Raw genomic sequence first — 16,979 nt, forward strand, 5'->3', positions numbered from 1 at the left:
GTAAGAGAAACAATCTTAGTTTATGAAAGATTTTATAGAGGGTGTTAAACTCATCTCAAACAGTCATGATCCAAGCTAATTTGATGGGATACATTGTGATAATGTTGGTGAATAAGAGAGATTTGTGCTCTAGAAAGCATTATTGAAACATAAACTAAAGAGATAAAGACATAGCTCAAATGAGCTTTATTATGCAAGAAAGATAAAGAAAGGAAATAAATTTAATGTTGTCACCAGGAGATAAAAAGATCGTTTGATATCATGAAATGGTTTGAAATGGCTGCTTATGATGCAGCCAAGGTTTTTTACACAAGAGTTCATAACATCATATATATAAGCTTAGAAACCCTACTTACATGGTTCTATTTGATCATAAGATGGGCTTTTCCTATGGGCTTCAATATCTTCCCGCAAACGTGGCATCGGGTGGTGAGTCAAGCAATTGAGCCAAGTTTAAAGATGCAAATGGAGCTGATTTTGAAATGAGCATAAGTAGTTGAAGATCCATGGAAGGTAGGTAGATGACTCTATTCAGCTTGGAGAATAGACATAAGTGTGAGAACATCTTCAGGTTCTTTTGACCTATTTGTCTCACAACAAGTTGGGAATTTTTTTTTTAATCCTCCTAACTGGACTAAGCTATCTCACGGCCAAACAGAAATCCATCCTACAACAGCCTAAACCTCAACTCTCTATTTCCTATCCATCTGCCACCAAAACTCTTCATTTTCAAAATCTGTTTTTCTCTTGGACATTTAACCAAACATCTTGTGTGCACGCATCAACAGAAACTTGCAGCCATTAAGCTCAAACCCAACACTATCCTATTGCAAATTTCCAAACCAATCCAGTCACAGCACAATACCTAGCCAGCAATATGTTTTCCCGTTCTCAAGCTATCTATTTTCTGCCTCAAATGAAAGTACAAAGATATTACAGTGAGAAGAAACATGATATGTGACTTGGAGAAACCACTAGTTCTGTTTGAAAAGTCATTATCCTCTTCAAATAGCTTGACCAGCTTCACCAATACACCAACTTTGCTTTACCAAGGCGTGTCTCTTCTCTGTCTTCGTCACTACTTCAAAAACAGGACTGGATTTGCGCAAACAGATTAAACTGGGGCTTGAAGATGAACATAACCATGAACCGTCTGTGAACAAGGAGAGCTTGAAAACGCAAAAAGGCTCTTCCTTTCTTTGGATTTCGAGTTCAGGAACCAAACTCCATCGAAAGTGACACGAAGCTGACTTGAGTCGATGAAGAAAATTTTCTTCTTATCTGGATCTGTTTGTCGGAAGCGTAAAGTTGTCTGGGTGAGTCTTGTCTGTTTGACAGAAGCGTCAAGCTCAGAATAAAAATTAAATCAAACCCATGAAACGCCGTGGTCTCTGATACCATGATAATGTTTGTGAATAAGAGAGATTTGTGCTCTAGAAAGCCTTATTGAAAGATAAAATAAAGATTTGCACCTCTCTCTAGAAAAGCTCTCTGACTTCTGTCTACCTTATTGACAAAGATTTCCGACACCGGACGGCGGTTTGGCTTTCCTTGCCACCGTCGGTCCGGCCTGTGTGTATCCCCTCTGCATTTTTGCTTTTCTAGTTGTTTGTCCTTGAAGTGACTTGGTAAAACTTCGAGAGTAGTTCTCAGATCTGGTAGATCAGATATGGTGGTCCGTTGGTGGCTTAGGTTTCGACTGCCTCTTCTATAGCATCGTTTTCCCCGCTCCATCTCTTCTTTATCTTCTAGGGTTTTGTTGGCGGGTCTCTGGAGTTTCGACTCCTTTCCGTTAATTGACATCGATTTCCCTTCTGCTTGTGTTTCCTTGGCTAGCCTCTGGTGGTGGTCCCTTTGAGAGTTGGCGGTTATGCTCTTCCTTGATCTCGTTTGCAACGGAACAAATTCTGTTGGTGTTTGGTTCTCTGATGATTCGATTTGGTTTCTCCGGCTTGTCTTCAAGGAAGAGGGGTCTCGGCCTTTATCATCTCGCCGTGGGTGTTTGAAGTTTAATGGTGTGTCTCTTCTTCTCCCTTGGGTAAGCTTTCCGTTGTCGGCCTCTTGGCTCCTGGTATGGTTCCGGAGCAGTAGAATGAGTTGTGGTCTCTGTTGCTCCCCAAATAAAGTTAGGCGTTCGATGTCCCTCTCTTTAATCCTCCTCTCTCGTTGGGTCCATTGCTATGTTATCTTATCTGTTGATCTTGTATTGCTAATCATACTCTTACTAGTCACTGATTTTAGGATATGTATCTCTCTCCAGTGAATGTTTTGCTGGCTTTTGTCTCTAGAAGAACTGTGTTGTTTCTTGCTAGCTTTAGGTTCTGAGAGTACTTGTTACTCGTCAGATTAGTATCCCAAAAACGTATCCTACTCTTGTATGCTTCCTATTAGGCCTGGCCAAAATAACTGGAACCGAAGAACCGAACCGAAACCGAACCGAAATACCCAAAACCGGAACCGGACTAATACCCTCAAATACCCGAATGGTTCCTATATTTTTATATCCGAAATAACCGAACCGAACCGGAACCGAACCGAGAACCGAACGGATACCCAAATATATAAAAATATTAATTATATACACATATAACATCACTAAATATATATTTTTAATTTAAAAATCTATTAAAAGTATCTGAAAATAGTTCAGAATAACTAAATTATTATAAAGTATCAAAACTACCTCCCGAAATATCCAAAGTAATCCCAAATATCCAAATTTTTTATCTAAATCATCCTAATTATTTGATATTTTACCCTAAATAACTGATATTTTATCCAAATTATCCGAACTCCCCGAACTATCCGAACTCGAACCGGATCCAAATGAGAACCGAACTTTTTCCGGATATTTTTCGGTTCCTACATTTACTATCTGAACCAAACCGAATCCGAAACTATCCGAACCGAACCGAACCGAAAATAGGTCAAGTACCAAATGGATCTTCTAGCCCCTATCCGAACTACCCAAAACCCGAAATACCCGAACCGATACCCGAAATGCCCAGGCCTACTTCCTATGATCAATTGAATTTTTAGTGTGAAAAAAAGAAACATAAACACATAGCTCAAATGAGCTTTATTATGCAAGAAAAATAAAGGGTTTTCTGCAAAAAAAACCTTCAATGTGATTTTTTTTTTGCAAATTAATCCGCGAACTCAAAAACCCACGGGTCAACCCTCCAAGTGCCAGTCAAACTGCAATATAACCCTCGGCCGTATTTATGTGTATTTGACTGTGTATAATTTTAACATTTTTTCAATACTAGGTTGTTTTGGCGCTAATTTTTTAATGAAAAAAATTTGTTGAACTCGTGGTTTGAAATTTGAACCTTAAATACCATGTGCATGCTATATAACCATTTCGGCCAACAAATATATTTTTTTACTTAACAAACGCAATTATATAGATTTCTAAAACGAAATGACCTTGTTTTTCTCGGACATGGGAGCTTGCGTAAATGCACAATGAAGGTGGGGTTCAACAAATTCTTTTCATTAAAAAATTAGCGCCAAAACGACATAGTATTGAAAAAATGTTAAAATTATACACAGTCAAATACACATAAATATGGCCGAGGGTTATATTGCGGTTTGACTGGCACTTGGAGGGTTGACCCGTGGGTTTTTGAGTTCGCGGATTAATTTGCAAAAAAAACCATATTGAGGATTTTTTTGCAGAAAACCCAAAAGTAAAGAAAGGAAATAACTTTAATGTTGTCACCAAGAGATAATAAGATCGTTTGATATCATGAAATGGTTTGAAAGTGGCTGCTTATGATGCAGCCAAAGTTTTTTACACAAGAATAAGCTTAGAAACCCTAGTTACATTGTTCTATTAGATCATAAGATGGGTTTTTCCTATGGGCTTCAATACATTGAAGGTTTTTTTGCTTTCTATTGTGCTCAAATTTAGATTCATTTATGTGGTTTTCTTGACTCGTATATTTGGGTTTAGGTCATCGTGTTTTCCAACTGCTTCTATAGGTTCTTCAGGATAATGATAATGTTTTTAGTAATAGTCTTTGGTCCATTGCTGAAACTCTAATTCAAAAGTTTGTATAAATCATAGTTTTCTCTTTACGAAAACTTGCGACTATTTTAGGCTGGAGCTCGAAAATTTTAACCAAGATTTCTCTAATTTATAGATTGTTTTAATAATAAAATGATTATGGATATGATTTAAGCAGAGATAAGATGTACATGTTTTTGATTAATATTCACTTTTTATAAATCACACAGACAAATAATCTGTAAAGTAGTTTGACTAGTAAAGTTGGGATCCATTTTTTAAAATATGTTAAATACAGTTAGGTATTAGGTGTCTTGACATCCATAGATTCCATACACAAACTACTTTAAAATGTCTAAGCAAATATTTTTTTGTTATTTCAGTCAGGCTTAAATTAGAGAGTGACATGAATAACTAAATTATCTTTTCACAACTAGATTTCTTAAATAACCCAACTAGTCTTTGTTTTTATACATGAGTTAATTAGACACAACAAAATACAGCATCCATCATTAAAAGATAATTAGATTTACCAAATCCAAGAAAAGCTGAGGGACGAGATAAGGAAGGAAGAAAAGTAAACGAAACATAAGCATAAGATGTAAGAAGAATATGCTTAAGCCAATCACAAGGCTTAGAAAAAAATACAAAAAAAAGAAGAAGAAAAAAGCATTTATCATAACATTCACTACGTTTCTTGTGGAGATATAAAGCGACACCCTTCCTTCTTCAAGTGGTTGAAGATAAATCCTCTTTATTTCTTCGTCTTCCTCTGCTTTGGGACATACTTCTTCATAATTGTTTCTTCCTTGGAACTCAAGATCAAAGGGAGACTTCGTGTCTAGAGATCCAAAGAAGATTTCAGATTCAATAAAACCATGGTTGGTATCTTTTCAAGATTTTCTGTTGGTAGAAGCAGCCATAGACGGACTCAAAGTGCAATCGTAAGCTCTCTTTATCTTTGATTTGGATCCATTCTTATTGACCTTCAGTACAACCTACAGAACATGTTTTAGATCTTAGTCTGGTCCAAAACGGTGGAAAAATCTCCCCTTTTAGCTTGGATTTGATATCTCCAGATTAGATTCTACAGTACTGTTTCGTGATATGATTCCAAGACGTTTGGTTTCAGTTTCAGATTCAAAATCTTTAGCCTTTTACAACTCTATGAACTGGGGTTTTGAGTTCTTGAAACATGTGTTTGAATCAGGATGATAAAGAAGTATTAGCTCCAAACCCTGATGTTACTGCAACAACTGCTACTCATGGGATTGAGGTAGCAACAGAGTTTAAACCGGTGGAACACCCGGTCGAGCCTTTGGACAATGATCAACCGATCCAGTGTCCACTACCTGAACCATCCATTCTAAATGTAAATTTTGGTTCCGTCTTGATCAAACTGTTTATAGAAAGCTCTTCAGTCTTGAGTTTGTAATTTTCATGAAACAGGATGGAAGAATCTGGAAGGAGAGAGTCTCAGCATCTATGAGGAGAAAAGGTGATTTGCAGATTGCTAAAGACGAGATTTCTGCTGAATCTGATGGATCTGCACCAAAACCGCCTCGCCCGAGCCAGCCAAACCGTTCCATCTTGCCATCACTTAGTGCCCCTGAACACAACTTGCTAAATCTACTTGAAGAATGTAATGCTATGCAGGCTGTAGCATCCAAGAACGGATGAAACAAAAGAGTTCCTTATAAAGTTCAATAGTTTATAAGATATCATCACACGGATACAACCTTGTTCCTTCAACCCCTTGTGAATCTATGTTTTTTTTTTGTTCTTTACACTTTTACTTCTGTCTATGTAAGAGCAAAACCAAATCATAGTGTAATGTTATATATTTATAAATATTATATACTCAACTTAGAGTATGATTAATGGGGGTTCTTAGGGTGGGTTTTTATCGGAATATAAGAATCCGTCTCTTAACTTTTAACCAAAACAACTAAGAACCGACTTTTAAATATTAAGAGACGTGTTCTTATATTCCGACTAGAACTCCGCCCTAAAAACTCCCATTAATTATGCTCTAAGGTTCACTCAGAGCTTATGCTCTTTTACATATCGCTATACTAATATTCTACACTGAAAGGTCCTTTCTTTCACTCTGATAGACTTGTTCTTTGGTTTACAACACCTAGAACTAATCTCGATTCATTGTTTTTCATAGTTTTAGAAAACACACTGACTGATCTTGATACATGTTTTTTAGAACTGAATTGCCATTCAGGCTTAAACGTTTGTAGGGTAATATTCATTGAGTTCTACTAAAGTAAACTTCAGTGACAGCCTTTTAATGATAAGAGAGACAAAAGTACTTTCAAACTCAAACAAACTTTGTTTATCCACTTTGGTTTTTTTTTTTTACTTCAACATGAAGAAAATACATAGCATCTTTTATTGCTTGCTGCTAGAAACTGATCTTCTTTGTAAATTCTTTCATTCAAGCTGAAGACTCAGGAACTGTGTAAACATCTTGTTCCACGGTGGGAGTCACTAGATATTTCCTCGGCCCACGATTGCTCCCATGGTTAATCCTCGTTCTTGGATGCCATGCAACGGCCTGGTTTTCTCCTGTGGCTGCACGGTCCGTCGCAAAAATGACTTGAGTTCTTGTAGTATCTGTAGAAACCAGAAGTATGTTAAGTATCAAGAGAACAACAAGGAGAAGACTTGAGAGCTTCAAGTGACCCATTTTAGTACTCTTTGTTTTTTTTTTCTTCCTTAAATGGGTAAATATGTGTTGGAGAGAGTTGAAATGATGACAATAAATAGAATGCACTGAAATAAAGAAGGATGAGGGTAAGAAGGATATTAAAAAGACCTTTGCTTTGAATTGAAGTTACGCTCATGACTCACATGATTGTGTTGATAGAGGTCACCAAACTTCTCTTTAATTTTAAAAAATTACAAATATCAACCAATTATTCTTTGTCCAAAAAGAGCATAACAATTTACTGATTATCTACATCGTCGGTCAAAGAACATATATATTTTTGATTCTCTAGACAGATAAGTTGTTTGGTCATTTGTAATTGTCTTTATTTGATTCAATATTATGCACCAACACATTTACAGTTCGGTTCACGTCTACAAATTGATAATGCATATTCCAAACCGACTATTAGCTGTCATAGTTTTCTGTCAATTTTAACTTCTAAGGATTCAGGTTCTTTCAAAAATGCCAGCAACTCAATTTTTTGCATCAATAAACCCTGAACCGGATATAGGATCAGAGAAAGACCAGGAAGCATTAATGTAACACACATTAGCAGAATATAATTGCTCTGATTCTGTTGAAGGGATATGAAAAGCTGTCATCTTGTCCTCAGCTTCAGTAGAAAGGTTTGCTACTTGTTAGTGTTTCCGCTTCTAGCTAAGCTAATTGCATGGTATCCTTCAGAGATATATGCTTCCCATTAAACACTGTCAGTTGCGGGTTTTTCGCATATATAAACCAATATAATCCACGGAATCATAGCAAACTGTTCAATAAGTTTGTCAATGTCCTTTTGTTGATCAATAAATATCAAATTTCAACAAGAAAAAACTGATCAATAAATTCTCTTTGTTTCTTTTCTCCCTTAAGGTAATCAAAGTTATCGATAGATCGAGTTACTATGGTGCATAGCCCAACAAATCACTCAACAAATTTCATCTAAAATATGAATTATGGTTTTTAACACTTACACATTTGATATCATCAAAACCTTATTCCACTCAAATTTAAAAAAAAAAGAAAAATCGTAGGCCGAAAAACCAAATCTAACATAAAAATTACAACAAATGATGAATCAAGAGTTTCCCTCCAAAGAGACATCTCTTCACTCCTCAGGTCTAAGATATGGCGAAGAACTCATATCAGTACTGTAATAAGAATCTTCTCCACCATTTAAGTAACTCTCTTCCTTCTCTTCCTCCCACTTCAAAACCTCTCTCACATACTTAAACCCTTCATCCACATTGGCTCTATCCCTAGCCTTACCTTGCCACACAAACAGTTTCTGACCCGTGAGGGACGCGTAGAGCAGCTTGAACTTCATGGCAACGTAGAAGTAAGCTTGGTAACCAAGTGACTGCACGTTGTTGTTCGTCCTCACGGGACAGAACTCGCTGAACCAGTCACAAGATGTTAGCGGCGAACGGTTTAGCTTCTCCTCGAAGAGGTCGTACTTGTTAAGTATCAAAATGAAAGGCGTGTCTTTGAAACTAGGATGCTTAACCATCGACTCGAAAAGCTCCTTGCTCTGGATCATCTTGTTCTGGAAAGTGACCGTTCCGCTTCCTTCTGGTGTGATACTGATCTGGTCGTAGTCGCTTAAGCTGATGCAGAAGATGACTGCTCGTACGTCTTCAAACATCTCAACCCATTTGCAGCTATCGTTCATCCCCTTTGCGTTTACTCGTATCAGCTGGTACTTTGGCTGAGGAGGGGACAAGACGTCAGGGTTTTCAGGGTAAGTATCAGACAATGGACTCTGTTCGGTAAGAGAAAACTCCATGAAAGCTAATCCGTTTCCTTGTGTGACGCCTTCTGCGTATACGATATCTCGCTCCGAAGGCTCATACTCGTTGCTCGACACTTCCATAGCCTGCAAAATGAAAAGCCTAAGTTAAACGTTTATGAAACTAATAACAAAACAACAGAACCATGATCACGAGTTCTGTCTGTACCCGGCTCAAGAAGTACTCCGAAACATCAGGAAGGAAATGAAGCTCGTCTTTTCGTTTATACGTGGCTTGTATCGCTGGATCTTTCCAAACTTCTTCAACCAAGGGAGCGTATTCACGTGTTGCAGCTGGGAAAAACGCGTCGAGATCCCCAGTTGCTATGATATCTAGAAGCCAATCCGAAAAATGCTTCAGCCTCGGGTTCAATGTATACACACACTGCGGAGTACTGATAGTTCCATCCTCGTTTGCTTCCTCACCTGCACGAACATTTCAAGAAAATCAGAAACTAACAAAACAAGAACCAATTGTTTTATACTCCATCCGTTTCCATAATAGATGATGTTTCGAAGAGTTCAAAGTATATGATGTTTTGATATTAGTTTTACTTTTATTGAAAACTGTGTGACAAATGGTGTTTACAATCTTTTGATTATTGGCTAAATTAGTTTAAGTTTATATTTTTAATGCTATTTTTTAGAGAAAAAAAAAAGTATGTTTAAATTCTTGTGCCTCAACCAAAACATTATTTATTTTGGATGGGAATATCATTTTATACGGTAAAATAGTACCTCCTGAGTCTCCTTCAACGGCGTTTAAACCTCTCATATGCGACAAAGCTTCCTCTTCGAACCGTTCTCTTCCATCGAGTAGTATACTAAGATATCTATACATATTGCTTTGTACCATCAGCTTAATCTCTTGAAGCTCTTCTACCGAGAACTTGTTTCCATACAGAAACTTGGCCTGTTTCAAATCAAACAAATAAGTATACCATCGAATCTGCAGATTCTCTCTTTATCAAAAACATTACCTGTTTAAAGATAGTGCTAGTTCCAGACCCTTCAATACCAAGAAGTAGAAGCTTCTGAATCTTCTTATGCTCTATATAATTCGGAACAGTAACATGAGTGCTCGGTGGTTGTACCATTCCCCGAGGTTGTCCGTGTGGAAAAGGTAAAGAAACCAGCGCACACATGAACCTCGTGGATGCCTGTTTAACCCCAAGACCCAACAAACTCATGATGCTTCTTACAAAACCAAGAATCTGACAAAAGAAGTAATTACACTACCTTCTCCCAAATGTTTCCTCGGATGTTATTCTGCCCTTCTTCCTCATAACGCCCATCATCATACACCCAAAAATGAGTATCACGTGGACACTGTACATTTGCTATCTGAGATATACACAACAACAACACACACAAGGTTTATACACGATTGTTTTAAGACAAGTGACACTTAAACACAAGACCAAGTTACCTTCAAGATCCTTAACTCGAGCTTTGTGATCTCTCGACCGTTCATATAAACTTCCGTGTTCCCATTGCTAGCATGCGGGCATAGCTTCCCAGTGAAGTTCAAGTTAGAGCTTATGACTCTATCTGGTTTCTCTCCTTCCTTGCCCCACAGACCAGACTCTTTGTCGTACCAATAGCTACCCGGTTTCAACTTCTCAGGCGGTAAAGGACAGTTAAGCAACTCAGCCATCTCTTCAGGCTTTAACGGACAACCATTCACGACCAGCTGCTCAGGTCTCAGCTGATTAGCTGCACACTCCTTTTCAGCCTTCATGATCTGTTTAACTTCCAAAGGACTAAGCAACCTCGACAACACCCTCGAATGTTTCCCTAGCTTAGACCGTTTTGATTCGTCAATAGCTTGGCCTATGCAGCTCACACACTTCCTTCCTTCAGGCATCGAACCCATCGCTCTAAGCACACAGTTCCCACAGTACTTCTCATCACAGACAATACACGTCTCTTTCTTTTCCCATTTAGCTTTCCCGCATCTATAACACTCTCTCTTCTTCTTCTTCCGTTTCTTCGTACCCGCGGTACACTCTTGAGCTTTCCTCTCCCTATCCGTATCCGTCTCCACATTGTTCTCCTCTTTACTCTCAACAGGTTTGAACTTCACAACGGGTCTCCGAACGTGATTCCCATATGATCTGCGAGCAGAGATTGGTGAAACAGAGGCTGAGCCAGAGGATGATTCAGGGTTGTTGTGCAACACAGAGACAACCGACTCAGAGCTAGCTGGTGAACCTCTAGGGCTCTGACCTGGAGAGGTTGTGACTCCTCCGGCTATACGAGAGACAGGCAAGGGGATGGGATTGTTCCCTCGAGGAGGATTAACATCAAGAGGTGAAACTCTGGGGATTGAGTGTACAGGAGTGGGACCAGTGTACTCCATGGCTATGGAGAAATCGAATTCAGATGAGTTTTCAGGGAAAGGAGCTCCAGGAGGAAGCATCTTTCTCACCATGTCTTTCCAGCTTTCTCCCCCATCTTTCTCCATAATTGAAATAGCAAAGATGAATCCTGTAAACCCCAAATCAGATCACCATGTGGGTTCTGGTTCAGACACAAAGACGATGGAAACCAGAAAGAGTTAATGATTAGGAATAACAAATTGGCTTCAACATCAACATATCTATATAATCAAAGTCAAATAGCCGGCAAATAAAATTGAAAATCTAGAAAGGAAAATGCTTTTTTTTTTTTTTAATTAATTATAATGGCATATTTGACAAATTCAAGGTCAAATCAATTGTCTGTGAAAATAATTCAACATCTAACCAAACCCACTGGATAATAATTCAGCAGCCCACAGAGAGAGAAGAAGAAGAAGAAACTAGAAAGGGAAGAAGAAGAAGAAACCTGCACAGGAAAAAGTCTAAAGCAAAAGACCAGAATATTGTGAAAAGACTAACCTTTTCCTAAATAGAGAGATATATGCAGAAGAACAAAAAGTCGAAGCTGAATCTGAGAAGACGAACTGAGAAGAATAACAAGTGACAAATCTGTTTTGATTCCTGTGATTTCTGTTTTGTTTTTTTCTGAGGGGAAGTCACGAAAAGCCGATAAAATCTGGAGAAGGAAACGGCAGAAAGACGGTGAAATCTATAGAGATGAACTGAAAAAAGGACCCACGAGTGTCGATGGAGACGGCTTTTGTGTACGAGCGCGTGGGTCTACACTCCCCCTCTTTCTTGCGAGTGATTCACACTTTCTCAGACCAATCTAATAATTTGGTTCCGAAAATAGTACAACACTCTAATCCCAGGCGCCTGTGCGCGCGTGCGAGTCGCGTTTCAGTAAAACACAACAACAACCACAACGTCCATTAATGTGCAATGTAATAAGTACTGTCTCTCTTGTTTTATTTACTCTACAGTTTACACGCACAGCCACTCTTCCTCAACTGTTCTTAATTCGTTTCTCTTTTTTTTTTCCTCGACGTTTACTTTTTTGTTAAATGATTGAAGTAATATTTAATTTTAAATTATTTCCACTCACGGACTAAAAGATCTCCAAAAGACACTCTATAACTCTAAAATATGAAAATATATCTCATAAATTTTTTAAATTTTGTTTACAGATTTTAAATTTTACACATAAAATTAAATTAAACTTTAAAATAAGATTTAAAATATTTTAAGCTAGATTTAGACAACAACAATATACAAAAAAAACTTAACAAAAAGATTTTAAAAAATTACATGAAGACATATTACACAAATTTAAATATTACAACAACACTAATAGTCAGGTAAGTTTGATCCGGAACCTTCAAAATTTTCAAATATTGTCCAAATGTTTTGTGTAACTGAAGATTGTTATTGTTGTTTTTGATGTATTTTTGTACAATTCTTTCTTGTTCATATCGAATATATTCACGAGTATCAATATCATCAAAAATAAATTAGTCTTTTAGCAATATTTTATGTTTTTCTTGTTCCGATCTAATGTATTTACAAATATTAATATTACCCGATTTAAACAACTTTTAACCCGTAATCTACAAAGTAAAAAAATGAGGAAAACCATTTTTACTTTGAAATGCACTAATATATCATATATGCATTACGAAAATCATTTTATGAAATAATATGGTATTTTGTTTGAAGTTTAATATTAATTAAGTTATTTTTATTTAACTTTTTATATTTAATAGACAATTTTATTAATTAATATTGTTGTAATATGTTTATTTATGTGCTAATTATTTACAAATTTTTTAAGAATTTAAATTAGTTATGATAAATATAAAGACTATATTATAAAATATAAATAGTTTCGAAGTTTTGCTTTTGAAAAGGAACAATTTTAAACTTCAAATATAGAGTTTTCTAAACTTCTTCCTTTTTGAGACCTTCTAAATTGTCCGAAAACCGTTGAGAATAATTAATCAACATTCAAATACAAGAACTGTATTATGCTAATATGCGCATAAATGATGTCAATAATTTTAAAATTCGAATCAAATGCGCAGCACGTGAGGAATGACGTTATTGTGTTCAGACGTCGTTGGCCGTATTATATGTTCTCCCCTCTGTAGAATCTTCTTCATTCACATATCTAAGTGAGCGGATCGTCTGTCTGAGCCATTATGAGGATTTTATAGAAAATGGTTTTAGTTTTTGATATTTTTCTGATAGGGATAAGAATTAATTCGTTTTTAGTGAAAATTAAATGTTGACAGTAAGCAAAATTTGTGCGCTAATTACAATGACAGTCATTGAAAATGGATGGCCGACCCCTCCTATTACTTTAACTAACAAAAATGGAAACTTTGTAATACATCATATCATAGTAGTGATAGATGAATTGACTGTTCTATTTAGGTTTGAGCACATTTTCCAGAACAAAAAAAAGAACCAAATCGAAAAATGAGGTTCGGATTTGGATCATGTCATATATACTAGTAGATTCTATATCTAGAAATAAAAAAAATGGAACCAAACCGGACATGAACCAAGAACCAAATAAATACCCAAATTTCTATAATATAGTTTATATATTTATAAATATTAGCTATATTTATCAAATAATTTTAAAATATTATTTATATGTCAAAATATCCAAGAAAATTGAATTACTAGGATACTTTTCATCAAAAATATTTTAAATTATCGGAATTATCCAAATTTTTATTTGAAACCTCGAAAATCTGATATTTTATCCGAAAACATATTTTTTTTTCATTTTAACCAGAATTAACCGAAAAATCAGAACCGAATGGGATCTGAAATTACCTCAGATATAAGTTGGTTTCCAATTTTGTTACCCAAACTGAGCCGAGAACCGAAATAACCGAACCAGAACCGAACCGAGTCTAATGCTTAGAACCGAAGAACTGAAAAACTAAAAGAACTCGAAGAACCGAACCAATATTCGCTTTCACAAGATTCCTTTTTGTTTTAGATAACCTAACCCAAATGTAATCTGATTTTGTTAAATAAGGTTTATGAACTATTTCACTTTTCAACCATTCTGTGAGCCCAAGAGGACTCATTTAACAGGTTTCCGATTGAAAACAAAAAAAGGCCCAATTTCAAGTTTCGGTTAGTTTGATTAAGAACCAAACCGAAGTGAACCATAGTGAAATCATGTCTGAATATGTTAAGCGAAGGTGGGTCCCAACAACTGAGACATAGAGATGGAGAGAAAATCCAAAGCACAATCTCTCTCTCATCACTCATCACAACTTATCATAAACAAAAAAAATTCAAACTTGTGGCTCATATTTTCCAGGAAAATCTCCAGGGGATGAGATTCGAAACAGTCCCCTAATGTACTCTAACATCTTTCCCCGATGACCAGGGAAGGGTTGTTGGGCACCCAATCTCCAGTTTCCTTAATGGTCTCAAGGAGAAGACGATGATAACGTCATCACCACTTATACAGTCTCTATTGGCTTCTAGAGACGATGTAATTCACAACCCAGAAGTCAACAGCTTTAGAGCAAAAGAGCAAGAGTGTTTATACCTCTTGAAGAGATGCAACAACATCGAAGAGTTCAAGCAAGTCCACGCCAAGTTCATCAAGCTCAGTTTATTCTCCTCTTCTCCGTTCTCAGCGAGCAGCGTTCTCGCAACGTGCGCTCACTCGGGATGGGAAAACAGTATGAACTACGCAGCGTCCATTTTCAGAGGAATCAATGGTCCGTGTACCTTTGATTACAACACAATGATCAGAGGGTATGTTAACGAAACGAGTTTCGAGGAAGCATTGCGTGTTTACAGTGAGATGGTAGAGGAAGGGATCGAGCCGGATAACTTCACGTACCCGTTTGTTCTCAAGGCTTGCACTCGTTTGAAGTCGATTCGTGAAGGGAAGCAGATTCATGGGCACGTGTTTAAGCACGGGTTTGAAGCTGACGTGTTTGTTCAGAACAGTTTGATCAATATGTATGGAAGATGTGGAGAGACGGCGCTTTCCTCTGCAGTTTTCGAGAAGCTGGAGTCCAAAACAGCTGCGTCGTGGAGCTCAATGGTGTCAGCTCGTGCAGGAGTTGGAATGTGGAGTGATTGCTTGACGCTGTTCCGTGAAATGTGTAGAGAAACGGGTTTGAAGGCGGAGGAAAGTGGAATGGTTAGTGCTCTCTCGGCTTGTGCTAACACCGGTGCACTTGATCTAGGAATGAGCATTCATGCTTACCTGTTGAGAAACATAAGCGAACTCAACATAGCAGTCAAGACTTCGCTAGTAGATATGTACGCTAAATGCGGGTGCTTGGACAAGGCGTTGCGTATCTTTAAGAAGATGGAGGGTAGGAACAGTTTGACTTACAGCGCAATGATCTCAGGACTCGCCTTGCATGGAGAAGGAGAAGCAGCTGTGAGGATGTTCTCAGAGATGATCGAACAAGGTATAGAGTCTGATCATGTAGTGTATGTCAGTGTTCTCAATGCCTGCAGCCACTCTGGTCTTGTCAAAGAAGGTCGTCGAGTGTTTGAGGAAATGTTGAAGGAAGGTAAAGTGGAGCCAACTGCTGAGCATTATGGCTGCCTTGTGGATCTTCTTGGAAGAGCTGGACTGCTCGAGGAAGCCTTGGAGACTATCCAAAACATGGCTGTTGAGCAAAACGATGTTGTGTGGAGAAGCTTCTTAAGCTCATGCAGAGTTCATCAGAACGTTGAGCTAGGGATGATAGCAGCTCCAGAGCTGATTAGGCTACGCTCACACAACCCAGGTGACTATTTGGTGATCTCTAACATGTATGCACAAGCTCAAATGTGGGAAGATGTAGCCAGGGTTCGAACAGAGATGGCTAACAAGGGTTTGAAGCAAACACCGGGTTTTAGTATCGTCGAGGTTAAAGGTAAAACCCACAGGTTTGTTTCACAAGATCGGTTTCACCCACAATGCAATGAGATCTACAAGATGCTACACCAGATGGAATGGCAGCTAAAATTCGAAGGGTATACACCAGATGTGACGCAGGTTTTGCTAAATGTTGATGAAGAAGAAAAAAGAGAGAGATTAAAAGGACATAGCCTAAAGGTGGCTCTTGCCTTTGCACTATTGTATACAGCTCCAGGGTCTATCATTACAATAGCTAGAAACCTGAGGATGTGTAGTGACTGTCACACATATACAAAGAAAATCTCCATGATCTACGAAAGAGAGATTGTTGTAAGAGATAGGAACAGGTTTCACCTATTTAAAGGTGGAACTTGTTCTTGTAAAGATTATTGGTAGATTTGGATCCTTCAGTGTCCCTAATGTTACAATTCTTTTTTTTTCACACACTTTCAAGCATTACGATACCAATAAAAAACAGTTACATGAAACAAACACTATGAACATTCTAAATCAACCTTATTTTATTTAATTCTGAATGCACAAAAGGTGCTTACACCAAAGAAATTTAGCACCCTAGTATACTCAACCAAACTTGGTGATGCATGCGCCTAATAACACTGCCAAAAAGTGTTGGTTACTCAACATGAATGGAAGAAACGCCTAGAGTGATACCTGTGGTGCGTGGATCACCACTTTCGAGACAAACGCCGTGTGGATCTTCTTTCACCAACAAGGCCAAAACATTGAACTCCATGCCTGGGTCAGTTTCCTTCCAGAATCCCCTAAAGTAATTGCAAATATGGCATCATATCCACCAGCCCCAGGAACACCATCAAGTATAACCCTTCAACATTCATTTTAGAATCCAAAAGTTGAGTTTGGGATTCAGGTTCTATCTGTAATTCCATGGTCACTCAAGGTCAATGAAGATGCAAAACAAGTCAATTTGTTATATAAACGTGATTTCTTAGAATCCTTATATCTTGTATAACTAGACTCTGATCAGCGCGGATATAAATTTTCAGTTTTTAATTATTTATTTTATTAAATGATGTATTTGTAATATTCGTTCATATTATATTCATTAAGTAAATTTTTTTTCTTGCATCTTAAACTATCTATTTTTTGACGAATGTGTGATATCATATATAAAAAAAATGAGTATAGAGTTAATTAGATAATTTTAAAAACATAAATTT

General features: G+C 37.3%; 4 protein-coding genes across 6 annotated transcripts; 2 read left to right on the forward strand and 2 right to left on the reverse strand.

The window, feature by feature from the left end:
- Nucleotides 1–241: 241 nt before the first annotated feature.
- LOC106343407 lies at nt 242–2,175 on the reverse strand. Its single transcript, XM_013782606.1, has 2 exons — nt 1,473–2,175; nt 242–1,391 (listed from the first exon to the last, which is right to left on the reverse strand). Exons 1-2 carry the CDS (start codon nt 1,801–1,803, stop codon nt 1,213–1,215), a joined length of 510 nt encoding a protein of 169 aa, XP_013638060.1. The 5' UTR covers nt 1,804–2,175; the 3' UTR covers nt 242–1,212.
- A 2,467-nt stretch (nt 2,176–4,642) lies between these two features.
- LOC106292697 lies at nt 4,643–5,893 on the forward strand. The gene is made up of 3 exons (XM_013728338.1): nt 4,643–4,956; nt 5,223–5,384; nt 5,462–5,893. The coding sequence occupies exons 1-3, from the start codon at nt 4,891–4,893 to the stop codon at nt 5,690–5,692; spliced, it is 459 nt and encodes a 152-aa protein (XP_013583792.1). The 5' UTR covers nt 4,643–4,890; the 3' UTR covers nt 5,693–5,893.
- A 1,762-nt stretch (nt 5,894–7,655) lies between these two features.
- LOC106295311 (extra-large guanine nucleotide-binding protein 3) lies at nt 7,656–11,609 on the reverse strand. 3 transcript variants are annotated; one of them, XM_013731175.1, is made up of 7 exons: nt 11,403–11,609; nt 9,950–11,043; nt 9,760–9,864; nt 9,501–9,680; nt 9,259–9,433; nt 8,690–8,946; nt 7,840–8,607 (listed from the first exon to the last, which is right to left on the reverse strand). In XM_013731175.1, exons 2-7 carry the CDS (start codon nt 10,985–10,987, stop codon nt 7,840–7,842), a joined length of 2,523 nt encoding a protein of 840 aa, XP_013586629.1. In that variant the 5' UTR covers nt 10,988–11,043; nt 11,403–11,609. The 3 variants fall into 3 exon arrangements, with proteins under 3 accessions (XP_013586631.1, XP_013586629.1, XP_013586630.1); XM_013731176.1 differs by lacking the exon at nt 11,403–11,609 and adding an exon at nt 11,350–11,369; XM_013731177.1 differs by lacking the exon at nt 11,403–11,609 and having other exon boundaries at nt 7,656–8,607; nt 9,950–10,987.
- A 2,555-nt stretch (nt 11,610–14,164) lies between these two features.
- On the forward strand, nt 14,165–16,205 carry LOC106295902 (pentatricopeptide repeat-containing protein At1g31920). Its single transcript, XM_013731913.1, has one exon. It carries the CDS (start codon nt 14,353–14,355, stop codon nt 16,174–16,176), a length of 1,824 nt encoding a protein of 607 aa, XP_013587367.1. The 5' UTR covers nt 14,165–14,352; the 3' UTR covers nt 16,177–16,205.
- The last annotated feature ends 774 nt before the right edge of the window (nt 16,206–16,979 follow it).

This window comes from Brassica oleracea, chromosome C5 (assembly GCF_000695525.1).
Source record: "Brassica oleracea var. oleracea cultivar TO1000 chromosome C5, BOL, whole genome shotgun sequence".
NCBI lineage: Eukaryota > Viridiplantae > Streptophyta > Magnoliopsida > Brassicales > Brassicaceae > Brassica > Brassica oleracea.

Coding starts and splice junctions, on each gene's coding strand:
- LOC106343407 (XM_013782606.1), bottom strand. CDS start 1,803: ATGTCAATTAACGGAAAGGAGTCGAAACTCCAGAGACCCGCCAACAAA. Junction 1,392..1,472: donor GAGAGCTTTTCTAGAGAGAG/GTGCAAATCTTT, acceptor TCATGGTATCAG/AGACCACGGCGTTTCATGGG.
- LOC106292697 (XM_013728338.1), top strand. CDS start 4,891: ATGGTTGGTATCTTTTCAAGATTTTCTGTTGGTAGAAGCAGCCATAGA. Junction 4,957..5,222: donor GACGGACTCAAAGTGCAATC/GTAAGCTCTCTT, acceptor TGTTTGAATCAG/GATGATAAAGAAGTATTAGC. Junction 5,385..5,461: donor CTGAACCATCCATTCTAAAT/GTAAATTTTGGT, acceptor TTCATGAAACAG/GATGGAAGAATCTGGAAGGA.
- LOC106295311 (XM_013731177.1), bottom strand. CDS start 10,987: ATGGAGAAAGATGGGGGAGAAAGCTGGAAAGACATGGTGAGAAAGATG. Junction 9,681..9,759: donor GAGGAAACATTTGGGAGAAG/GTAGTGTAATTA, acceptor GGGGTTAAACAG/GCATCCACGAGGTTCATGTG. Junction 8,947..9,258: donor CGTTGAAGGAGACTCAGGAG/GTACTATTTTAC, acceptor ATGTTCGTGCAG/GTGAGGAAGCAAACGAGGAT.
- LOC106295902 (XM_013731913.1), top strand. CDS start 14,353: ATGATAACGTCATCACCACTTATACAGTCTCTATTGGCTTCTAGAGAC.